Source organism: Oncorhynchus clarkii, chromosome 2 (genome assembly GCF_045791955.1).
Source record: "Oncorhynchus clarkii lewisi isolate Uvic-CL-2024 chromosome 2, UVic_Ocla_1.0, whole genome shotgun sequence".
Taxonomy (NCBI): Eukaryota; Metazoa; Chordata; class Actinopteri; order Salmoniformes; family Salmonidae; genus Oncorhynchus; species Oncorhynchus clarkii.
In genome coordinates this window covers 41,798,754-41,824,653 of record NC_092148.1, presented here as the reverse complement: position 1 = coordinate 41,824,653, position 25,900 = coordinate 41,798,754, and the positions used below count along the sequence as shown (strand labels likewise).

The following is a 25,900-nucleotide window of genomic DNA, read 5'->3' as shown; positions in this document are numbered from 1 at the left end:
TTCTCTTTGCTTATTTGAGCGGTTCTTGCCATAATATGGACAAGGTCTTTTAGCAAATAGGGCTACCTTGTCACAACACAACTGATTGGCTCAAACGCATTAGAAATTCCACAAATTAACTTTTAACAAGGCACACCTGTGTGCAATGCTGTCATCAAGGCAAAGGGTGGCTACTTTGAAGAATCTCAAATATGTCATATAAAATATAACAAACACTCTTTTGGTTACTACATGATTCCATATGTGTTAATTCATAGTTTTGATGTCTTCACTGTTATTCTACAATGTAGAAAATAGTAAAAAATAAAGAAAAACCCTGGAATGAATAGGTGTGTCCAAACGTTTGACTGGTACTGTATACTGAACAAAAATATAATTCAATCTTGGTTTCTTTAGCCTAGAGAATCTCATGGTCTGAGATTCCTTTAGGTGCATTTTGGCAAACTCCAAGCGGGCTGTCATGTGCCTTTACTGAGGAGTGGCTGCCATCTGGCCACTCTACCATAAAGGCCTGATTGGTGGGCTGCAGAGGTGGTTGTCCTTCTGGAAGGTTCACCCATCTCTACAGAGGAGCTGATTCAGGTGTGGCCAATTAGTGGACGCGGCCAAAACACTAATAATATTATTAGAACCTTCTTTGAACATTACTAAGGATTTTAGGGGGGGTTTATGGAAAGTTTTCTTAATGTTCTGAAAACAGGACTTTAAATTGAACCATGAGGAAACATGCAGAAAAGATTATGCTAAAGTCTTAGAATTCCCACAGAAGAAGGTTGTTTCTTTACGGTCTCTGAATAATTTGAGAATATTACTTTAAATAGAACCATGAAGAAACATGTAGGAGACTTTATGGGAAGGTTATATGCAAAATAACCATTGAACAAACATGCTCTCACCAAGCTCTAAGAAACATATGGTTCTCAGAACATTATGTGCTAGCTGGGTGCTATGGATTATATTTCTATGGCAGCAGAGCAAGAAACTGTTCTATATTTGGTGCATGTGCTGCCCATGTTCATCAGTGTTCAGACAGGAGTAGTCATTTAATTTTGTACACATTATTTCAATTTATCAGGAGGTGCTGCAGAAACTTCAGCACCCCTACTTCCCGCAGCTATGATTGGAGATCCATATTAATGTTCTTGCTACATTAGGATACCAAAACGAACCCACACGCTTTTAAAATGCCACTTTCTCTGTTACATAATAATCAAGGCAAATATGGGAACATGTGTCGGATGCTGTGTTGTTTGATAAAGAGAACGGGATGCTTGACGTCAGGAAGGACAAACAAATCCTCCCCCCTCCTCAATAAATAAGACAGACACGTTCTTCCGCGTGGGGGAAAAAGACACCAGGCGCACCAAGCAAAGTCAACGCAGTGCAGGGAGCATCAATAAAAGACGCTCAGATACACAGACACTCACATTACACACGCATACAAAGACACTATTTTACACACTCCAGAATCTGATCATGCCGATTTCAAGCAGCTCTTCTTCCTCAACGAAGAGTATGCGCAGGGCAGCGTCCGAGCTCGAGAGGTCTGATTCTGTTACGGTAAGGAGTAACGTTCTTATTACCATTCCATTTAGACCTATCATACTCAACTTTTGTGTAGAAATGGTCAAAACTATTGTTATAAGTGTCACTTGCTATTCTTTTTAAGACTTTTTTATGTTGCCTCAATGCGCGCAGAGAGCCTGGCTCCTTGGAGAGGGCACTATTATACAGGAGCGGTTGGGTAAATGGTAACTTTTTATAGGAAAATAACTTATTGTGGTTTAGCAGCTTGGCTTTTAAATCACTAAGACTAAGCTATGCGTCAGGTTTACTTAGACTGCATTGGTGTTCTTATGCGTGTTTGGAGATGTAAAATGGTTCCACCGAGGTAAGCAAGGCTCTATGTGCTGTCTTGTGCGCTGTCGGTGGTCGAGATACATATGTTCGAGTTTAAATATGTTCACAGACGTAACAGTAAATCTTTTTAAATCCAATATGTTGCTCTTTTTTTGGGCGCAGTCTCCAAGATTCATTGGGAGACGACAAAGTTTGATCGAGGATGCGCGGAAGGAACGAGAAGCAGCGGCAGCCGCGGCAGAGGCGGCTGAAGCGACTGAACAGATCGTGTTTGAGGAAGAGGATGGAAAAGCTCTGCTCAATCTCTTCTTCACGCTGAGAAGTTCCAAGACACCAGCACTTTCACGCTCTCTCAAGGTGTTCGAGGTAAGTACAAACGAGCTAGGCCTTTTTCTGTATTAAAGAGCCTAAATAGGATTTGGGATAATTCAAAAAAGGATTTAAAGTGAAACGTTTAACTTTGAAAATAAACAACATCGAATTGAACCTAATAGTCTACCAATTAACACAAACCAACACTTGTTTTTGTTCAAATGGAGAGTGGGATACATATTTTGCACAACTTATATTTTGTATGAATATACGGGAAAATAGGAGATATTCAAGAAGGCAATTAATTCGGAGTTGTAAAGGTGTGAGAAAATGTTGTAGCCTAAGCCTATTAGTGCTTGCTCTCAGCTCTTCTTGTTAATTTTTCCATGCGACAAGGCAGCATAACTGTGTCTATTATGTCATTATGGTTCAGGAGAGGCAACTAGGTAAATTCGAATGTTATGGCAAATTATGCAGAGCAGATTGTTGGAGCCTTGAACAAAGGTGTCAAGGATTATTCCTAAATAAATGTCCTAAATGGGAATGATTCTATGGCGATATTGTTTTCGTGGTGTAGCTTATGCTATCAACAACAACTTGTTTTAAAGTATAGTAATTTCTTATCAAGGGAAAATAAAATATCCCTGAATTGTCCACATCTTAAAATGTGTGGGCTAATCTAATCAAGCCAAAACGAGTTAAATTCAACGTCATTTCAACCCCACCAAAAAATCTGTGATGATATTGAATCAACGTGGGAAACTGATGTGATTTGCCAAAAGTCTTCAATGTCCATGAATTTCGTCATTTTTTCACTTAACTGTTAAGGTAAATCCAATGAAAGGGTAACATTTTTCGTTGATTTCACGTTGAATCCACGTTAATTGACAACTGAACCAAATGTAAAACAAAACTACATGTTGAACTGATGTCAATGCCCAGTAGGTCATGATTGCGTTAAAGTATAATCTTGTTTTAATTAAATTGTAGTCTCATAAAGTTATTTAAAATTACATAAATTATGTTGACATTTAAGATGAAATCTTTGTAGGAAATGTAATCCTATATTACCAGCCTTGAGATTTTTTATGTTCCTGATAGGTCGCTATTTCATTGGGTGTGGATGTAGAGAGCCTAGAGCAAGCTGCCTGGTACAACAGCATGAGATCAAATGTTGCAAGCAAGTTTGTTTAAACACTTAAGAGCATGTAATCTCCCTTTCTGCCTTGATCAGACCGTCAGTGTCGTTGCGTTTTAGTGCAAAATTATAATAAAAAAATGTTTTAAAGTATTGATGCATACAGACCCTACACTGTGGGTCTGATAGGTCTGATAGAGGCGTTAGTTGCCCTGCGTTTGTGAAGAAATCCTGCACTGACGTGTAGCTATGTGATAGCTCATTTCTGCAGTCGAATGACCAGAAGCCCCTTATGGGTGGAACTTTATTAATCTTTTTCATAATTAAAAAACTTTAACTACGAAAATCCAGAATTTCTATGTCAAACGGTTTGGTTATATTTCAGTCTTCTATGATGTATATAAAGTGTAATATCTCCTCACTTCCTTTCCTTCACTGCAAGAACAAGCCAGATGAGAACCAGTCTAATGATGAGATTCCACCATAAAATAATGTTCTCAAGTCTTTTCTAGGTAGTGCCGATGAAGGGGTGGAGACGAGGAAACATTTTTAGCAAATGAGAAAGAGCCTAAGAGAAGTATGTTGTGCTTGACAGACATTTCCTATGTTCTAGTGCAGATGCAGTGGTGGTGTAAACCTTAGTTAAAATACTTTAAAGTACGAGTTAGGTCGTTTTTGGGGGGGTATCTGTAGTTTACTATTTATATATTTTTTTACTTCACTACATTCCTAAAGAAAATAAAATACTTTTTACTTCATACATTTTCGCCTGACACCCAAAAGTGCTTGTTATATTTTGAATGCTTAGGACAGGAAAATGGTCCAATTCACGCACTTATCAAGACAACATCCCTGGTCATCCCTACTTCCTCTGATCTGGCGGACTCACTAAACACTTTTCTTTTTAAATATGAATGTCTGAGTGTGGGAGTGTACCTCTGGCTATCAGTAAAAAAATGAATTAAAATGATGCCGTCTGGTTTGCTTAACATAAGGAATTTTAAATGATTTATACTTTTTCTGTTGATACTTAAGTATATTTTAGCAATTACATTTATTTGTAATACTTAAGTATATTTAAAACCAAGTAGTTTTAGAATTTTACTTAAGTAGTATTTTACTGGGTGAATTTTACTTGAGTAATTTTCTATTAAGAAATCTTTACTTTTACTCAAGTATGACAGTTGGGTACTTTTTCCACCACTGTGCAGATGAAGGAGAGTAGACGAGGAAACGATAGATGTTTGAGCAATTGAGAAGAGCCTAAGAGATATATATGTTGTGCCTGATAGACGTTTGAAGCTAAGATCCACCACCTGGAAACACGGCCATGCAGGAAGCCCCGGGACAGCCTGGAGGGGCTGGAGTACTTTGTTCGCTGCGAGGTGCACCTGTCTGATGTCAGCACCCTCATCAGCTCCATCAAGAGGATAGCAGAGGACGTCAAAACCACCAAAGAAGTCAAATGTAAGAACCTTCAATAATTTCTGCATAATGCACTTTATTAAAACTGTACTAGTCTCACGAGCACAGGTGAGAACACATAATGCTGTGGAACTCGATAGCTGCTTCTGTTTAAGCCTCAAGTGTAAGACCATCTCATATTGTATAGCCAATGTATGACCCAAAGTAACCTAGCTTAACCATCTTTACACTCACAAAATCTCAAAAAGTGTAGTTGAATGTTCCTGTTGAATCTCAAGACTTGATTGTCTGGTCACCTCCTTAGATATAGCCACCTTTGCATTGTAGCTGCTATTGAGTTGACCAAGGCTATTCATCTACGATAGATGGCAGGCTTTGTCCAAACATTTGTGTGCATTACGTGTTTTGCAGTGACAAGAACTAAAGATATACATGGAAATGGGAGCATGTTTGTAAAAAAACAAAACAACATCTTTATGGTCTTTTTACAGTTCACTGGTTCCCAAAGAAAATCTCTGAGCTGGACAGATGTCACCACCTTATCACAAAATTTGATCCAGATTTAGACCAAGAACACCCAGTGAGTGAATGAATGGAAACAATCAGTCTAGCTGCTTATGTAGAGAGAGTGAGAGTGAGAATATCATTGTTATTACACTGTTATTACATGATTATTAAACAACGTTTTGGGCGCAACTCACAAGTTTTGACTGTCGTTGAGCCTACATCAGATAATAATCTTATTACATTGCTATAACGATGCCATATTTCGAATAACAGTATAATGACACTAGATCAAATGTGAAACTATAGATATTGGGTCACTACTCATGTTTTGTGTGACGGTTTTGTACAGGGATTCACAGATCCCGTCTATCGGCAGAGGAGGAAGATGATTGGAGACATTGCCTTCAGATATAAACAGTAAGCCAGAAATAATTATACCGTGACTCATTACAACATTTATTCATTTTAAACATAAGCCCTAAGAAATCAGATTTCTAATTTCACAAATTAATATATATAGATATTTCAATATACTGCTATGTAGCAGACCTGGGCAGAAAATACTCTAGTTGTATTTTGTAGTTTATTTGAAAATACAGTACAAACTGGAGGTAGTTGAATATAGTTTATATAATTTGAACAAAAAGGCAACTATTTTCTTTGATAATACAGGTCTCAGAAAAACAATTTTAAGGTACTTGAATATGCAGTGCATTCGGAAAGTATTCAGACCCCTTGACTTATTCCATATTTTGTTAGGTTACATCCTTATTCTAAAATTGATTAGTTGTTTTGTTTCCTTCAATCTACACACAATACCCCACAATGACAAAGGATAAACAGGTTTTTAAACATTTTTGCTAATTTATTAAAGATAGAAATATCACATATGCATAAGTATTCAGACCCTTTAGTCAGTACTTTGTTGAAGCACCTTTGGCAGCAATTATAGCCTCAAGTATGATGTTACAAGCTTGACACACCTGTATTTGGGGAGTTTCTCCCATTCTTCTCTGCAGATCCTCTCAAGCTCTGTCAGGTTGGATGGGAAGCGTTGCTGCATAGCTATTTTCAGGTCTCTCCAGAGATGTTTGATCGGGTTCAAATCTGGGCTCTGGCTGGGTCACTCAAGGACATTCAGAGACTTGCCCCTCATGCATTGTCTTGGCTGTGTGCTTAGTGTCGTTATCCTGTTGGAAGGTGAACCTTTGCCACAGACTGAGGTCCTCAGCTCTCTGGAGCAAGTTTTCATCAAGGATCTCTCTGTACTTTGCTCCGTTCATCTTTCCCTCGATCCTGACTAGTCTCCCAGTCCCTGCCGCTGAAAAACATCCCCACAGTATGATGCTGCCACCAACTTGCTTCACCGTAGGGATGGTGCCAGGTTTCCTCCAGACGTGACACTTGGCATTCAGGCCAAAGAGTTCAATATTGGTTTCATCAGATCAGAGAAGCCTAACCCTGACCCAAACCCTTTCTCATGGTCTGAGAGTCTTTAGATGCCTTTTGGAAAACTCCAAGCGGGCTGTCATGTGCCTTTTACTGAGGAGTGGCTTCCATCTGACTACTCTACCATAAAGGCCTGATTGGTGGAGAGCTGCAGAGATGGTTATCCTTCTGGAAGGTTCTCTCATCTCCACAGAGGAACTCTGGAGCTCTGCCAGAGTGACCATCGGGTTCTTGGTCACCTCCCTGACAAAGACCCATCTCCCCCAATTGCTCAGTTTGGCCGGGTGGTCAGCTCTAGGAGTCTTGGTGGTTCCAAACTTATTCCGTTTGAGAATGATGGAGGCCACTATGTTTTTGGGGACCTTCAATGCTGCAGTCATTTTTTGGGACCCTTCCCAGATCTGTGCCTTGACACAATCCTGTCTCGGAGCTCTAAGGACAATTCCTTCAATCTCATGGCTTGTTTTTTGCTCTGACATGCACTGTCAACTGTGGAACCTTAAATAGGCAGGTGTGTGCCTTTCCAAATCATGTCCAATCAATTGAATTTACCACAGGTGACCTCCAATCATGTTGTAGAGACATCTCAACGATGGTCAATGAAAACAGGATGCAGCTGAGCTCAAACAAATATAAATAAGTTATTTCAGTTTTTTATTTTTAATAAATTAGAAAACATTTTTTAAAACCTGTTTTTGCTTTGTCATTATGGGGTATTGTGTGAATAGTAACAGTGGAACCAAACCATTTTTTTGAGGGGTTCTGTTCAGAACGAAACGATTGGAAAATAATTTAAGTTCCAACCCCTCCATAAGATTGTGGAAATTGCTTTATAATTGCATAATAATGGAGTTATAACATGTGGAATAAGGAGCAGTTACTATTCCTGTAGAGTACTGTATTGCTCATTGCTATGCAATTACCAAAGTGTTAGGTAACATGTTAATAAACTGTTGCTCAAGGTTATTACAGTTTAATTACACAGGCGCCAGAACAGTTTGTTAAGTGTTACTGAGAACGCTAACAGTAACAAAATATGCCTATTAAGTGTCAAAAGGAAACTAAAAATCCCAATACTAGGGCGTCAGGTAGCCTAGTGGTTAGAGGGTTGGACTAGTAACTGAAAGGTTGCAAGATCAAATCCCCGAGCTGACAAGGTAAAAATCTGTCGTTCTGCCCCTGAACAGGGAACTTAACCCACTGTTCCTAGGCTGTCATTGACAATAAGAATTTGTCCTTAATTGATCTGCCTAGAAAAATAAAGGTAAACATTTTTTTGAAAATACTGCCTTCTTGAATCAATTACAGCCAAGGTAGGTTGAAAATCATGTTAATTTGTATTCTGAGTAAACAATCCCTTTTAAGACGGTATAGTGTGTGTTTGAAACAAGAACATTTACCCTCAGATGGAGCTTTTTACCTTTTCAGTGGCATAGTAGTTGAGCGTCACAACTTCCTTATACTTATCTGTACAAAATATAATTGGTTAGGGCCTACCCTTACCGAGTGGCGCAGCGGTCTAATACACTGCAATGCAGTGCTTGAGGCATCACTACAGACCCGGGTTTGATCTAAGGCTGTGTCACAACCGGCCGTGACAGGGAATCTCATAGGGCGGATCACAATTGTCCCAGCGTCGTCTAGGTTAGGAGAGTTTGGCCGGGAGTGTTTAATTTGTGTCATCGCACTCTAGCGACTCCTTGTGTATGCTGAGCACTTGTTGGCTGCTTTTCCTTCACTCTTGTGGTCCAACTCATCCCAAACCATCTCAATTGGGTTGAGGTCGGGTGATTGTGGAGGCCAGGTCATCTTATGCAGCACTCTCCTTCTTGGTCAATAGCCCTTACACAGCATGGAGGTGTGTTGGGTCATTGTCCTGTTGAAAATCAAATGATAGTCCCACTAAGCGCAAACCAGATGGGATGGCGTATCAATGCAGAATTCTGTGGTAGCCATGCACGTTAAGTATGCCTTGAATGTATAAAAGATCACTGACAGTGTCACCAGCAAAGCACCCCCACACCATCAAAACACCTCCTCCATGCTTTATGGTGGGAACCACACATGCAGAGATCATCCGTTCACCTTTTCTGCTTCTCACAAAGACACAGCGGTTGGTGGAACCAAAAATCTAAAATTTGAACTCATCAGACCAAAGAACAGATTTTCACCGGTCTAATGGCCATTGCTCAGGTTTCTTGGCCCAAGCAAACCTCTTCTTATTATTGGTTCACTTTAGTAGTGGTTTCTTTGCAACAATTTGCCCATGAAGGCATGATTCACACAGTCTCTTCTGAACAGTTGATGTTCCTGTTACTTGAACTCTGTGAAGCATTTACTTGGGCTGCAATTTCTGATGCTGGTAACTCTACTGAACTTATCCTCTGCAGCAGAGGTAATTCTGGGTTTTCCTTTCCTGTGGCGGTCCTCATGAGAGCCTGTTTCATCATAACACTTGATGGTTTTTGCAACTGCACTTGAAGAAATGTTGGCACATAGGCATTGACTGTTCATGTCTTAAAGTAATGATGGACTGTCATTTTCTCTTTGCTTATTTGAGCTGTTCTTGCCATAATATGGACTTGGTCTTTTAACAAATAGGGCTATCTTCTTTATACCATCCCTACCTTGTCACAACACAACTGATTGGCTACAACACATTACGAAGGAAAGAAATTCCGCAAATGAACTTTTAACAAGGCACACCTGTTGATTGAAATGCATTCCAGGTGACTACCTCATGAAGCTGGTTGAGAGAATGCCAAGAGTGCAAAAAAAGCTCTGAAGAAGGCCGTGAGGCCGATACGTAAAAGCTTATTAAAGAGTAGTGATACTATCAAGAGCAGTGCGCGGGTTTCTTATTTTTTCTCATTTTATTCAACTGTTACCATGCATTAGCAAAAAAGATAGCGATTGCCTTTTGAATTAAAATGTTCAAATATAAAATATTTGTTGATTTGTTTAATACTTTTTTGGTTACTACATGATTCCATATGTGTTATTTCATAGTTTTGATGTCTTCACTAAAAACCCTTGAATGAGTAGGTGTGTCCAAACTTTTGACTGGTACTGTATATATAAATGGTTAGACTTTATGGAAATGGACATTCAGGAGAATGGACATTTACAAAATGTTCAGATAGAAATGTATTGTGTATATCAATTATGGCTGTCCTATAGATTGGAATGGTTTATTAGATTTGGTGTGCTCTATTCATTGTATTTCTATCTTAACATGCAGTTCCAGATACAGTACTGACATAATTTTTTAAAAGTAGTTACTTTATGAGATTTTTATTAAAAAACAATTTTAAAGTAGTATTTTGGGGGGGATCTCTATTCAAATAGTTGTGGTCACCTCAAAAGTAACTATTTATTTCCCTGAAAAAATAGTTTTACACAAAGAATAGTTAAAACTATAGTATTTCTAGGTCTGCCATTTAGTAATACAAATACAAAGAGTCATGAAACTTTCACAGTAAATGGAGACGATTGACTACTTAAAATGTCATGTAAAAATCATCAAAAAAGTGGATTCAAGGTTTATTCAGGAATAGGAAGCTACAATGATGTATATCTACTAATTTCATTGTTCTCTTTGTCAGAGGGGAGCCCATCCCCAGAGTAGAATACACAGAGGAGGAGATCGGTACATGGTGAGTGGCACTAACATGATATTCTCTGGTAAAATCAGTGATACGTTTTCAAACCTTAGTCAGTGATAGGCGTGTGGATATTAAACATTTAGGTACATACAAGTGTCTTATATCGGTTGAAAGCTTAAATGTTTGTTAATCTAACTGCACTGTCCGATTTACAGTAGCCATTACAGCGAAAGCATGCCATGCGGTTGTTTGAGGACCGGTTTCATAAATTCACAAATAGCGATTAAATATTCACTTACTTTTTGAAAATCTGCCTCTGATTTGTCATCCAAAGGGTCTCAGCTATAACATGTAGTGTCGTTTTGTTAGATAAAATCCTTCTTTATATCCCAAAAAGTCAATTTAGTTGGCGCCATCGATTTGAATAATCCAGTCGTTCAACATGCAGAGAAAGGAATCTGAAAATCTACCGCTAAACTTTGTTTAATCAAGTCAAACTATGTTTCTATTCACTCCTCAGATACTCTAAAATGTAATCAAGCTATAATATTTCTTACGGAAAAAGTGATGTTCATCGTGCGCCCAAACGCGAATTTACAAGACTGTGTCCCCGTACTAAAACTGATATTTCTTATTTGTTTTGGAAGTTACAAGCCTGAAACCTTGAACATAGACTGCTGACACCCTATGTATATGTAAGCCATAGGAATTGCATCCTGAGAGCTAGAATTCAGTATGCCCCTATACTTTCCATTGTAAGAGCATGGGCTCTCAAAAAAACATTCTGGTTGGTTTTTCTTTGGATTTTCTCCTACCATATCTATGGTGTTATAGTCTCCTACATTATTTAAAAATTTCTATCAATTTTAAAGTGTTTTCTTTCCAATGGTACCAATTATATGCATATCCTGGCTTCAGGGCCTGAGCAACAAGCAGTTTACTTTGGGCACGTTAGTCAGGCGGAAATTGAGAAAATGGGGGTCTAGCCCTAATTAAGATAGTGTTAGACCATTGAATTAAAGCTTAGGCAGTAGCTTTTCGAACTACAATGACTCTTCACATCTCAATACTTATCGTGCAAGGGTTATTTATTGTATGCTTTCTGTTATGCTTCAGCCCTCTGTTTACATGTCCATTTGCACAAAGACGTGTTTATTCCATACTATTTATGATTTTGTGATTTTGACCCGATTTTTTGATTTTGAGTGGTAAAGGTTATTTAATGGTTATTTTCCTGATTTGCCACGGATGGAGGGTGCTATCAAGCCATCTAGAGTAAAAGCTTTTGATCGTTTATGTGCAAATGTCACAGATTAAAGTCAATTGCCCAGATATCATGTCAGTCTAAAATGTCAGTTCATTGTTTGACTCACTCCACCAAACGGAAACATTGTGTTTGAACAATATAAAAACCTTTTCAAAAAAACCTTCAGGTCCCTCTACCGAACTTCTCTGAAGTGACTGTCAACCATCTGGTACACGACTTGTTCTGCATCCCAAATGACAACCTATTCCCATATCGTGCACTACTTTTGACCAGAGTCCTATGGGCCCAGTTCAAAATAAGCACACTATATAGGGAAAAGGGTGCCATTTGGAACGTAGACTTGCTCATGGATAACCTGATTATAAGAGAGTAAACAGTTTTGTTTTGGAGAGATTTATAGTTGACCTAGAGGACAATTTGCTGCCATAACTCAATCAAAGAGAGGCCACACATTCAGCTCACCATTCTGGAAATGGGTTATACAGAAGTCTTCTTTTTTTTAATGTATATATTTGGACTTCTATAACATTTCTGTCTTGAAAATGCAGAGAAATCAATCCTTTTCCCATGACGACTCACAGTTGTGTTTTAAAATTTCTACATTTTCATCTGCAATTTTATCTACAAAATTATATTTGTTTCCATCGTGTGTTCACCTTCTGGTGTGTGTGTATCCATGTGTGTGTGCATGTATGTCTTTGTGTTCTCCCACGTGTGTGTGTGTTGGATAGGAGAGAGGTGTACTCCACCCTCAGGGACCTGTACACCACCCATGCCTGCAGTGAGCACCTGGACGCCTTCCGTCTGCTGGAGAGACATTGTGGATACAGCCCTGAAAACATCCCCCAGTTGGAGGACGTGTCACGCTTCCTCAGAGGTACTCATACATGCCACCTATTGCAGCCATTGTCATTGAGCTTCTCACAAGACGCATGCGTCTCTCTGCAATTTCATTGGCAACTCCAACAATAATTTGAATGAATGTACTGTGAAAAATGTTTTCCTCAGTCAGCTGAATGCGCCACTTAGTTCATAGAACCATGGTTACGTTAGTAACCTTTGCTATTAGCGGCTGGGACAAACGGAACAGTAACAGTGGTTTCTAGTGCTTTTAGCGCATCTTGAAAACAAAATATTCCTACAAATTTGGCTCTAGTTTTTGACCCCATTCCTGAAAGCTAAGATTCTCAGGAATGTGTTTGTCTCTTCTGTTTTTATCTATCACACAAGCTGTGCAGGACTCAGTAGAAGAGACAGAGAAGAATCGGTAGAATTCTTTCTCTGTCTCACTCTCACTCACTCTCACACACAGAGCGAACAGGGTTCCAGCTGCGTCCCGTGGCAGGTCTCCTCTCCGCCAGAGACTTTTTAGCCAGTCTGGCCTTCCGCGTGTTCCAGTGTACCCAGTATATACGCCACGCCTCTTCTCCCATGCACTCCCCTGAACCGTGAGTACTACTGTTTCACCATGGCCATATTCAGTATGCAAACATTGTAGAAAGTTGCAGATAGAGATGTCATGAATAGAGCTGATGTGATTCCTAATTCTACATGTTATATTTCTATCTTAACATTGCACAACATCCTAGTTCTCCATACCCCGGTTAAAAGATAGCTGATCTACATTTTTCTACATTGTTTTGGATACAGTGCAACCTTTGGTAGGTAGTCTGCTGTCAGGCTTCGACTGTGGTACAGCAAAGCCAAATCAACCTGTGCTAATGGTTCTCACAGGGGAAGTGAAATGATAGGCTATAATGACTTTGCTCAAGATCATGTATGCCGCAAATGACATGCAACTAACTATAATGTAACAAATTCCACATCAGCCAATTAAAAACTTTGACATACTGTAGTTGGACGTGATCGAGCAGTTTTTCATGAAAGCGTTCCTAACAGAAGTTCTGCTAATCAAAGTTACGAAATCACGTGTGTTTAAATGACTGGTTAAATAGCTCACAATGTAGTGAGCCAAGCTCCTGATCATATTCGCAGTTTGCAGCAAGGGTTTGAATCCCAGATTAAATTATTCATTTTTTTATGTACAATTACATTTGTGTTATTGTGTTGCAAAGGGAAGTGCAACACCTTGATAATTAATAATAATAATACATTTAATGAGGCATCTTTCTTCAGCCCTGTAGACACACGGTTAATAATCCTGTTTATTACATATATTGCACAGACGTGTATATTTAACTGTACAACATTGTACATACATTATTAAAATTGATCTACAAACATCACAAATGCATTATTTGACTCAAGGACCAGCAGGAGATAGTTTTTTCTAATTTGAGTCGCGTAGGGGACTTGAACCCACACAAAACGTTTTGGAGCATACCCCCTTGCAATTCTCTTTGACCTCTCATCAACGAGCTGTTTTTGCCCAAAGGACTGCCACTGACTGGTTGTTTTCTGTTTGTCGCACCATTGTCAGGAATCCCTAGACACTGTCGTGCGTGAAAAGCCCAAGTGGGCTGAGATACTGAAACCGGAGTGCCTGGCACCGATGATCATACCCCACTCAATGCTGCTTAGGTCACTCATTTTGCCCTTTCTAACGTTCAATCGAACAGTCTCTGAATACCTTGATGCTTGTCTTCCTGCTTTATATAGCAAGCCACGGCCACGTGACTCGCTGTAAGAGCAAACCACTTTCGTGAATGGGGTGCTTTACTTAATAAACTGTGTATCTATAAAAAAAATTGGCAGGGGTTTCTTTAAATAAGATTTGCTGTACAATTACAGGTCAAATACAAACAGTCAGCAATAATCTAATGAATTCAGGGTTTTTGAAATTAGTCCTAGTCTAAATATAAGCCTTCCACAACCATAAGACCCAATAATAATGTCATTATTTCATCAAAATAGTTGAGCCTGCTTTTCTGCAGTACTGCCCTACTAAGCAAAAAGGCAGTAACTGCTCATAGCGAAAAAATGCTTTTATTTACCTTGGTTTCATAGTAACCTTATGCAGTTACTGCTAACATGACCCCCATTTTCTCCAAAACACAATACAATAGAGGCAGCATACTTGTCCAAATGATTAAGCATGTATTTAATGTAGCAAAAAGTTAGAGCATAACCTGTAAACCCATGTTATCCTTATGGAGAAACTCGGATGTGTCAAACTACATGAACCTGTGAGCGCAGAGAGAATAACTCTGTGGCTTATCCACCCCAACCTCCCCTCGACGACCCCATCGAAATCGGTGTGTCTCTGTGTGACGAAGAGGCCACAATATGTCACAAGCATGTTGAAATCATTAATTGTCAGGCTTCATTCTGGGCCTACTTTTTGCACAGTCGCTGCGGTCAGACCAAGCGAGCTACGGTCAAGTGGGGCACCTCGTTGAACTCGGCACATCCCAGAGACTACGGTGATGCCATTTGCCAACCCTTTCAGTGTTGATTTCAGCCTGCCCATTTGGTGATGGTTCATCACTGTTTAAACTTATTGGAAATGGACAATAATTCAGCCATCAAGTCAGCCATCCATCAGTCAATAAGATATCATACTGACACCAAACTGATACATACTGACACAAACCCACTTTTTCCAACTCGTTTAGAAGCCAACTATCACATATTTCAGAGCCGGCCCAAAATTCACAACGCCTAAAAGACCGTAAAACACATAGTTACGTTCTAGCTGCGGTTCCAGTTCTAACTTTTTGTGTAGGCCTAGCTGCGGCGACCCCGAATTCAGAGTTTTGGCTCGATAGGTCATTCGGAGCCCGAGCAGCGACCTTCATTAGTGCTGAAAATGCATTTTTATTCGGGCGTTGGTACGGGGTCCCTGAAAGAGCTATCGGACAGAAACTTGTAGGGTCCGTCTCTATGGGCCGAGACTTTTCTAAAGGTGGTCATTTTCGTTACGCTAAAAATTTATTGAAGATATTGCAAATGGACTAGGCTGTTTCTCAGCCTGAGAACCTTCTAGAGCCACATAACTCACAATGCACTACCGACGTAAGCTCTAGAACAGGTTTATAAAGTTTCAGAGCTCTGGGTCTGACTGTTCTTTGATGTTTCGAACGCCGGTAACTATTGCAGGCTCTGTGGGTCTGTAAGCCCCACACTGTGTCACTCCATGTTGGCTGTGCGTGTGTGAGTACAGAAAATCACAGAAATCATGTAGAGCTCTGAAACCTTCCTTAATGGATTCGCCTTAACACACCTCAACTGGATCTATAAGTTTAAAAAAACAAAAAAGCATTTGTTTTAGCATCATGAAATGAACGTTGTACGATTTCTTGTAAACTACAATAGATAAATGGCTGGTTCTATTTTTCCTTACAGCGTAGGTTTATGTACTTTGATGTGAAGTGGTCAAATTAGTGCTGTATTACCATTTTTAACCTTTAATCTCACAAAATGTGCATTAACTCAAAGAGCGTTGTGGCCTCGACGCCATCTTGTTTCTGGGCTAAAAGTACATTTGGCCACCCCTATGCTCACTGAGTTTCGTCTTTGAAGTCTGTTCCATTTACAAGAAACGGCCATGTCCATTTGGTTATGAAATGTCTATTTGCCATATACAGTCAGCCGCCATCTGGTGGAATTTTCCGGTACAGCATTACATTTAAAAAATAATAATATGTATACATACAGTGGGGCAAAAAAGTATTTAGTCAGCCACCAATTGTGCAACCCTACATAAGGGACGCATGTGGCAGCTCCCTAACGATTGATAAGGATTTTCATAGGGAAAATGGACGGTCCCTGAGATACAGTATCTCAGAAACCAAGTGCCCTGGAAACTTTATTTTTTTACTTCCCTGAGACCAGGCCTTGGGGCGCGACCTGAGGCCGTCTGCCTATTTTAATAGCACCCGACTGTTTGAACAGCATGATAGCCTGTCCACTTTGTTCATGTTGAAATCGAGTGGCCTACCTTATTTCTCAGAATGAGAATGTGTTGCCAATTCCTTATATAATTGTGTTTTATGCTTATTGCACATTTATAAAACACAGACTAGACAGCTAGTATAACAGTCTGTGGATAAAATCCTGCTAGTGGTATGTAGTACTGAGCATACAGAATCAATGTTCATCGATACTACCGTTTTAGTAGTGTCTGCTCTGTGTGCAATTTGAGGACTTGAGACATTTAAAGGGGATTGTTAGAAAACTTCTCCTCTATTACAGTAAAATAATATCTCAATAATATGGACCCCGAAACACATTATGAATCATTCGGTTAGACCTTCTATTGGACCATACCTCAAATGTGAACAGCGAGTTGAAACCGCTTGTCAATTTCCTGCAATTCTACAAAGTTTGACATGACTTATTATGCATCTCTTGCAGGGTATTTTGAAAGATTTCAAATAGTATTTAAACTCAGGTCTGCAGTCCAAACAGCTCTCTGTCCTGTATCATTTATTTATCTTAATTTCTCTCTTTCCATACCTCTCTCTTCCTTATCTGCACCTTCTTAGATCGAGACAGCATCATGCACTTTCTGTATGATAATTGTAGGAAATATGTTCTGGGCATCTTATTCTCACTTTCTGTCTCCATCTCCTGTGTGACTGTGAGCATTTAATCATCTCATTACTTTTGTGATGTTGCGATAGGGACTGTGTGCACGAACTCCTGGGCCACGTCCCCATTCTGGCTGACCGGGTGTTCGCCCAGTTTTCTCAGGTGACAAATTCTGTGGCTTTATTGGCTTTATTGATTCTGATGTATTGATTGTGAAGATGGACATTTTTAACCCAATAACATTTATTAAAGGAGCAGTTCTAAAATGAGAGTTGGGCCTCTGGCCTGCACCTTGACTTGAGCTGTCTACCCATCACCCTCTTGTCTGCTTTGTATACCATGAACCAAAGATGATACTCTGTCATGGTTTACTAACAGAGATCACATGTGTCTTGTAGAACATCGGTCTTGCTTCACTGGGGGCTTCAGAAGAAGATATTGAGAAACTGTCAACGGTAAGTTTTGTTGTTGCAACATGGCTTGGATTATTCCTGATCCCTTATTTGCTTCCTACCACACATGCAAAACATATGAAGTGTAAAGCTGTGGAAACATGACAAATTTAGAAAGCGTGTGTGTGTGTGTGTGTGTGTGTGTGTGTGTGTGTGTGTGTGTGTGTGTGTGTGTGTGTGTGTGTGTGTGTGTCTCAGCTCTACTGGTTCACGGTGGAGTTTGGTCTGTGTAAACAGGGTGGCATTGTGAAAGCCTACGGGGCAGGACTCCTCTCCTCATATGGAGAGCTAGTGGTGAGTACATGGATTTAGACATGGAGTATTCTCTTCCTCTCTCCAATCTAAAATCATACCATATCTTAAAACCTCTACGGGATCGGTGACCCCCCCCACGGGACGGTTGAGTTAATGTGCGCTAATGTGATTAGAATTACGTTATAAGGAACAAGAACATTTCCCAGGACAGAGACATATCTGATATGGGCAGAAAGCTTAAATTCTTGTTAATCTAACTGCACTGTCCAATTTACAGTAGCTATTACAGTGAAAGAATACCATGCTATTGTTTGAGGAGAGTGCACAGTTATGAACTTGAAAATGTATCAATACATCAATTAGGCACATTTGGGCAGACTTGATACAACATTGCACATACATTGCTGCCATCTAGTGGCCTAAATCTAAATTGCAGCTGGGCTGGAATAATATATGATGGCCTTTCTCATGCATTTCAAAGATGATGAAAAAAACTGCACATTTTTTTCTCTGTGATATCTTTTACCAGATCTAATGTGTTATATTCTCATACATTCATTTCACATTTCCACAAACTTCAAAGTGTTTCCTTTCAAATGGTATCAAGAATATGCATATCCTTGCTTCAGGTCCTGAGCTACAGGCAGTTAGATTTGGGTATGTCATTTTAGGCAACAAAAAAAAGGTCAGATCTTTAAGAGGTTCATCTTAGATATAAGCCACCATAATATAGACAACATAATGGAACAGAATAAACCTCCCCTAACCTAATTTTCAATTAAATGTTGAATTACAGGAATATCCAGACGTCCAGACATTAACCACCCCCCCCCCCCCCCCCCCTCTCTCCCTCTCTCCCTCTCTATCTCTCACTCTCCCCCTGTCTTGCCCAGCATGCTCTGTCAGATGAGCCAGAGAGGAGGGAGTTTGACCCAGAGGCTGCTGCCATTCAGCCCTACCAAGACCAGAACTACCAGTCTGTATACTTTGTCTCTGAGAGCTTCACAGATGCCAAAGAGAAACTCAGGTAACGGACCAGACACACATAGGCCGTGTCAGAATACCCATACTTGTAGGCTAAATAGTAGGCTTTTTTGGTATGCAAAAATATACATTTAGAAAACGTAGTATGCCAGGATGTCATACTAATTTTGGCTTTACATGAAGTAGAATTCACTGCACACTATCGAGGAAGAGAATCATCCATTCAAAGATGAATGAAAAATTAACAAGCGCGGTTGCGCATTAGATGATGCCTTCTCAGTATGGATGAGTGGAATGTTGATATTTGTTGTTTGCTGAATACATTTTTATTAAACAGTACATACAAAATAGTATGTAGTACTATAAGTACATCAGTGGAGGCTGGTGAGAGGAGCTATAGGAGGACAGGCTCATTGTAATGGCTGGAAATAAATGAATGGAATGGAGTCGAACATGTGGTTTCCATATGTTTGATTTGTTTGATACCTTCTATTAATTCCATTCCAGCCATTACAATGAGCTGCCCTACTATAGCTCCTCCCACCAGCCTCCACTGACGTACACAGCATGTAGTTTTAGTAAGTAGTAGGCAAGACAGATTTTAGACACGGCCATTGACACACGAATGCATACACACACAAGCGCACACGTACAAGCCGTATAGTCCGGGCTCACACTAGATTTATTATTTTACCAACTTACATCAGTTTTTGTTTTAAACCTGATCTACCTGCTAGCTTCTAGAAGGCCAGCATCCCAGAGTCGCCTCTTCACTGTTGACGTTGAGACTGGTGTTTTGCGGGTACTGTTTAATGAAGCTGCCAGTTGAGGACTTGTGAGGTGTCTGTTTCTCAAACTAGACACTCTAATGTACTTGTTCTCTTGCTCAGTTGTGCACCAGGGCCTCCCACTCCTCTTTCTATTCTGGTTAGAGCCAGTTTGTGCTGTTCTGTGAAGGGAGTAGTACACAGTGTTGTACTAAATCTTCAGTTTCTTGGCAATTTCTCGCATGGAATAGCCTTCACTTCTCAGAACAAGAATATACTGATGAGTTTCAGAAGAAACGCCTTTGTTTCCGGCCATTTTGTGCCTGTAATTGAACCTACAAATGCTGATGCTCCAGATACTCAATCAGTTGTGCTAACATAATTGCAAAAGGGTTTTCTAATGATCAATTAGCCTTTTAAAATGCTAAACTTGGATTAGCTAACACAACGTGTCATTGGAACACAGGTGTGATGGTTGCGGATAATGGGCCTCTGTACGCCTATGTAGATATTCCATTAAAAATCAGCCTTTTCCAGCTACAATAATCATTTACAACATTAACAATGTCTACACAGTATTTAGATCAATTTTATGTTATTTTAATGGACAACATTTTTTGCTTTTCTTTCAAACACAAAGACTTTTGTAAGTGACCCCAAACTTTTGAACGGTAGTGTATATATTTTGCTTGTCTTATTTGCCATGTATGTGTGTGTTATTCAGTGGGTTTCTATGGTCAAATAGCAGTAAGGCAAAATGTAATATTATAAAAAAATACTTTTTTTTTATACCTACAGGTGTCCTAAAATTCCAAATCAGCTAAATGGTCCATGTTATTACTAACTTAAAACAATTATATATGTTTGGTTAGTTGATATCGCTCTCTAGAGGCTTAGACTGTAGATGGTTAATACAGTATGTAGTTGCAGTGCAATGCAAATCAGTTTTCTGTGATTCAATGCATATTGAATTCATGTTTCTTGTAGTTGGCCTCTACTGAAGAAAAGGTGAACCCTTTATATCCATATTGCCAGATACAATAAGAATGATGAGAATGTTGTCATTGCACTTTAGGCAGGCAGGCAGGCAGGCAGGCAGGCAGGCAGGCAGGCAGGCAGGCAGGCAGGCAGGCAGGCAGGCAGGCAGGCAGGCAGGCAGGCAGGCAGGCAGGCAGGCAGGCAGGCAGGCAGGCAGGCAGGCAGGCAGGCAGGCAGGCAGGCAGGCAGGCAGGCAGGCAGGCAGGCAGGCAGGCAGGCAGGCAGGCAGGCAGACATTGACCAATCAATAGATATTAGACTTTTTATACATTGTATATTTGCCTTGTTTTTTTCCTGACAGATCGTATGTGGCTGGAATTAAGAGGCCGTTTTCTGTGCGGTTTGACCCCTACACCTACAGCATAGAGGTCCTGGACAATCCCCTGAAGATCCGAGGAGGCCTGGAGTCTGTCAAGGATGAGCTGAAGATGCTCACAGATGCCCTCAACGTGCTCGCATGATGCACAACAACACTGCTACTGCTACTGGTCCCACTCTGTGCCATTTTGATGTGTGACATAACCATTGTTCTCTTGTGCTTTATGTGGCTGGCTAAGTGGCGACCTTGAAACCTCTCACTGGACTTGTTTGGTTTATTTGATCTGGTGATGTCTCTAAGATATGTTGTGCAGGTGGGTGGGCATTATCCATTGGTACCAATGCTTACTAAAGTCAGGATTCAATCTGATCGCGCTTTGTAGACAATGAGGCGTTTAAAGGCAGTTTTCCTCCATTGGTGGAGACTGCATTCATCTCAAATGTTGTACACACTCCCCTCCATATTTATTTGGGCAGTGAAGCTAAAAGTTTTAATTTGTCTCTATACTTGAGCATTTTGATTTTGAGATCAAATGTTTTATGAGGCAACAGCACAGAATGTCACCGTTTATTTGAGGGTATGTTCATACATATTTGTTTTACCGTTTAGAAATGAAAGTACTATATGTATCTAGTCGGCCCATTTGAAGGTGTCATAAGTATGTGGACAAATTCACGTATAGTGTATTAAAAGTAGTCAAACATTTAAGTATTTGGTCCCATTTTCCTAGCATGTGACTCCACAAACTTGTTGGTTGCATTTGCAGTTTGTTTTGGTTATGTTTCGGATTACGTTGTGCCCAATAGGAACTGAATGGTGAATAATATATTGTGTCATTTTGGAGTCAGTTTTATTGTAAATAAGAATAAAATATTTTTCTGAACACTTCTAAAGGAATGTAGATGCTATCATGATTGCGGATAATCATGAATGAATCCTGAATAATGATGAGGGAGAACGTTACAGAGGCATAAATATCATACCCCGCCACCAAAAAACTCCCGTTATTGGTAATGGTGAGAAGTTAGCATGTTTTGGGGGTATGGTCTTTGTGCCTCTAACTTTCTCACTTATCATTATTCAGTAGTCATTCACGATTATCCATAATGGTAGCATCCACATTATTGTTGTGTTCATAAACATACTCTATTCTTATTTACAATAAAAGTGATTCCAAAATGAACAATTCGGCTGCGTTTGATGAATCTGATCAGATCTGAAAAAGATCTGATGAGAGAAGATCTGATTTTGGTCAAAAGACCAATTAGTGGAGAAAAGATCAGCGCTGGGCTACCTGTTTTAAACACAACCTACATTATTCACCATGCAGTTCCTTTTGGGCACAGCATAATCCAAAACACAACCAAAAGAAACTGCAAATGTATCCAACAACTTTGAAGAGTCACAAGTTTGATGTACAGTGTAGGCATTGCGTGCTAGGAAAATGGGAACAATTACTAAGCTTCTGACCACTATAATAGGCCACAAGTAAATTTGTCCAAATACTTGACACCTTCAAATGTTGGGACTTGATACATAAAGTGCAAAACAAAACAAAACAACAACACACAGAACAGAACAAAACACACAAAAAAATAAAATGTTACGTTCTGTACTGTTGCATCAAAACAATTGATCTCAAATCCAAAATGCTGGATTATAGAGACAAATTAAAAATGTAAACTTCACTGTCCAAATAAATACAGAGGGGAGAGTATGTCACTTCGATCTGAAATTATTTTTAAATGGCGCATTGTCGACAAAATGCAAATTTTGTGCACAAGGAATAGGGCTAAAATGCAGGGTTAATGTAGGGCTAAGGCAAGGTTGTGGTTTGCTACTCACATGTATTATGCTTTCAAACAAAAGTCTCAATGCAAAGTTTCACCTCACTTTAATAGTTTGGTATGAATTCAACAAAATATGTAAAACGCTAGGAAAATGACCAAATCCAAGCAGTAAAATTATGAATGTAATAAAAGTAGGGAAACTGGACATGGTATAATGATAAAAATGAAAGATGTTTATGTAAATTACTGTAATATTGAACCAGGGAAAATATTGAAATCATTAAAAAGAAATCACCCTGTTTGGAATAAAAAAATATATATTATTGTGTGTATAAAAATGTTCTGTGAATTGTAAGCATTGTGCTTGTTGCGATCTAATAGCAGAATAAAAAGAAAGAACTGTATCTGATGTTATATAAATATATTTATGCTTGCCCACTGAGGAAGTTATGAATGCACATTCTCTGTAAAAATATCAATATAAAAAAAAGAAATAATCAGACATTAGCATTACCTCTGGGTGTCCATTCCTGACTCAATAATCTCAAAGAAAAAGGGATTCCTCAAAACAAAAACACACCTATACAGTACATTTTCTAGTATATTGACTATCGCTTTGACTATTCCTCTCAAATTTAATCTGGCTATTATGACGACATTTTATTAAATAAATAAACATCATACATACCAACAAAACACAGGAAAAGAACCAGATGCACACAGTGTTATTGGTTGTTTGAATGCGAGCATTTGATCAAATGTATGCAATATCATAACTTGTTTTCTCTGAAACATTTGGTGAGTCGCAGCTCATTTATGTGTGCTTCCGATTTAAGGGAGATGGGGGCTGGATGTCAGAATTTTTACACACTTGTATTCCTCATTACCAGTAGGATATCTTATGAGACTCTTTTCAACTAGAAATAGTCAGGCTATTGATTTTGATTGAACAATATTCTTATAAAAAGCATGAGCTGGCGCACACCCAGAGACACTGATTTAGTGTAGAGCTGCTGACAAATGGAGAATAAACTATAAAAACAGAGTATATAACAATATTCTTAAACAAAATTCAACCGTTTAAACTTTGTAATATCATTTTTTATACAATTACCCCCAACTGAGCATAAAGGCAAAATGTGATATTCATTTCCATATGATTTGTCCGATAGCAACTCAGAAATAGGTTTGAAACACAACTCTCCTGTCTTCTTTCAACAAATACATTGTTCATGGATAGCCTACTCCTATAATTCAAATAATGCACTACTTGGCCAAAAGTATGTGGACTCCTGCTCGTCAAACGTTTCATTCCAAAATCATGGGCATTGATGTGGAGTTGGTCCCCCCTTTGCTGCTATAACAGCCTCCACGCTTCTGGGAAGGCTTTCCACTAGATGTTGGAACATTGCTGCGTGGGCTTGCTTCCATTCAGCCACAAGAGCATTAGTGAGGTCGGGGCACTGCTGTTGGGCTATTAGGCCTGGCTCGCAGTCGGCGTTCCAATTCATCCCAAAGGTGTTCAATGGGGTTGAGGTCAGGGCTCTGTGCAGGACAGTCAAGCTGCTGGAACAGGAAAGGGTCTTCCCCAAACTGTTGCCACAAAGTTGGAAGCACAGAATCATCTAGGATGTCATTGTGCGCTGTAGCTGTCCCTTCACTGGAACTAAGAGGCCTAGCTCAAACCATGAACAACAGCCCCAGACCATTTTTCCTCCTCCACCACACTTTACAGTTGGCACTATGCTTTGGGGCAGGTAGTATACTCCCGGAATCCTCCAAACCCAGATTTGTCCATCGGACTGGCAGATGGTGAACCATGATTCATCACTCAATAGAATGCATTTCAACTGCTCCAGAGTCCAATGGCTGCTAACTTTACACCACTCCAGCCGACGCTTGGCATTGTGTATGGTGATCTTAGGCTTGTGTGCGGCTACTCGGCCATGGAAGCCCATTTCATGAAGTTTTTGTTTTTCCGGACTTGCTTCCAGAAGCAGTTTGGAACTCGGTAGTGAGTGTTGCAACCGTAGACAGACGATTTTTACTCGCTACATGCTTCAGCGCTCGGCAGTCCAATTCTGTGACCTTGTGTGGCCTACCACTTTGTGGCTGAACCGTTGTTGCACCTAGACGTTTCCACTTCACAATAACAGCACTTACAGTTGACCGGGGCCACTCTAGCAGGGCAGAAATTTTACTAATTGACATGTTGGAGAGGTGGCATCCAATGACAGTGCCACGTTGAAAGTCACTGAGCTCTTCAGTAAGGCCATGTTTGTCTATGGAGATTGCATGGCTATGTCCTCGATTTTATACACCTTTCAGCAACCGGTGTGGCTGAAATAGCAGAATCCACTAATTTGAACGGGTGTCCACATACCTCTGTATATATAGTGTACCAATACATGTATTTTTATTATGACCTCTTATAAAAACACACAGATCCCACTCTCCTCCATGTTTTGAGATGTTGATATGAATTGACCAAGTCACATAGGTCACACGTTTTAATCTTAAAATTACTAGGCTACACAGCATCCTAGAGTAATAGGCTAAGAACTCTGACAACCAACCCATGATGAGACACACAGTCTCCCCTATCATGGCAGTTATGAGTTTCCTCCAGTATGTTGACCAAAGCAAAGGTAATATGAAGATTGGGACACACAAGTGATGCTCCATGATGATAATAAATGGATTTAACATGACCATTTGTGTCCAAAAAACAAATGACTTGCATGAACATGTGGTTTTGTTTGGTCATTTTTGTTTGTTAGACATTTGGCAATATGAAACCAAAATGGACCAAATGAAATGAATACAATGTAACAAATGTGTTGGTCTATTAGCTGATCCATTTCAAATTTGCACACAGTACCTATTTTACTCCTGAGAGCAGATTTAAAATGCAGCTTGCCGATAACGATAAATGCTCTTGTTCTGAAATAGGAAACTTCATGCATATGTTTTGACACCGTTTCACTGTTGAAACTCTTTGGGAAAATGTTGTTGACGTTTTGGGACCAATTCTGGCCGTGCTTTAAGTGATGTGCAGCTTATAAACACAACAAAAATGCGTCACAAATCATCTATAAGTGTACAGTGTCTCAAGCTCTATAAAGGGTTCATAAATGTGACATAACTGTGTGATATAACCACCAATGTCAAATGTGACATCAACCACTACGTCAAATATGACATACGCCGGTGCTTTATAAAGGGTGGCATAAGCTCTA

The 25,900-nt window shown here is 39.7% G+C and overlaps 1 protein-coding gene across 1 annotated transcript; it reads left to right on the top strand.

Annotated features, from left to right (window-relative positions):
• The first annotated feature begins 1,393 nt into the window (after positions 1 to 1,393).
• LOC139381173 (tyrosine hydroxylase) lies at positions 1,394 to 21,129 on the top strand. Its single transcript, XM_071124563.1, has 13 exons — positions 1,394 to 1,560; positions 2,023 to 2,226; positions 4,603 to 4,777; positions 5,227 to 5,315; positions 5,592 to 5,659; positions 10,297 to 10,347; positions 12,295 to 12,440; positions 12,876 to 13,011; positions 17,149 to 17,218; positions 17,455 to 17,511; positions 17,707 to 17,802; positions 18,657 to 18,790; positions 20,914 to 21,129. The coding sequence occupies exons 1-13, from the start codon at positions 1,477 to 1,479 to the stop codon at positions 21,011 to 21,013; spliced, it is 1,410 nt and encodes a 469-aa protein (XP_070980664.1). The 5' UTR covers positions 1,394 to 1,476; the 3' UTR covers positions 21,014 to 21,129.
• The last annotated feature ends 4,771 nt before the right edge of the window (positions 21,130 to 25,900 follow it).

What these genes read in the sequence shown, in the direction of transcription:
- LOC139381173 (XM_071124563.1), top strand. Translation starts at nt 1,477, where the DNA reads ATGCCGATTTCAAGCAGCTCTTCTTCCTCAACGAAGAGTATGCGCAGG. An exon ending in AGAGGTCTGATTCTGTTACG is followed by an intron (nt 1,561 to 2,022) that starts GTAAGGAGTAAC and finishes TTTTGGGCGCAG; the next exon opens with TCTCCAAGATTCATTGGGAG. An exon ending in TGTTCGCCCAGTTTTCTCAG is followed by an intron (nt 17,219 to 17,454) that starts GTGACAAATTCT and finishes TGTGTCTTGTAG; the next exon opens with AACATCGGTCTTGCTTCACT.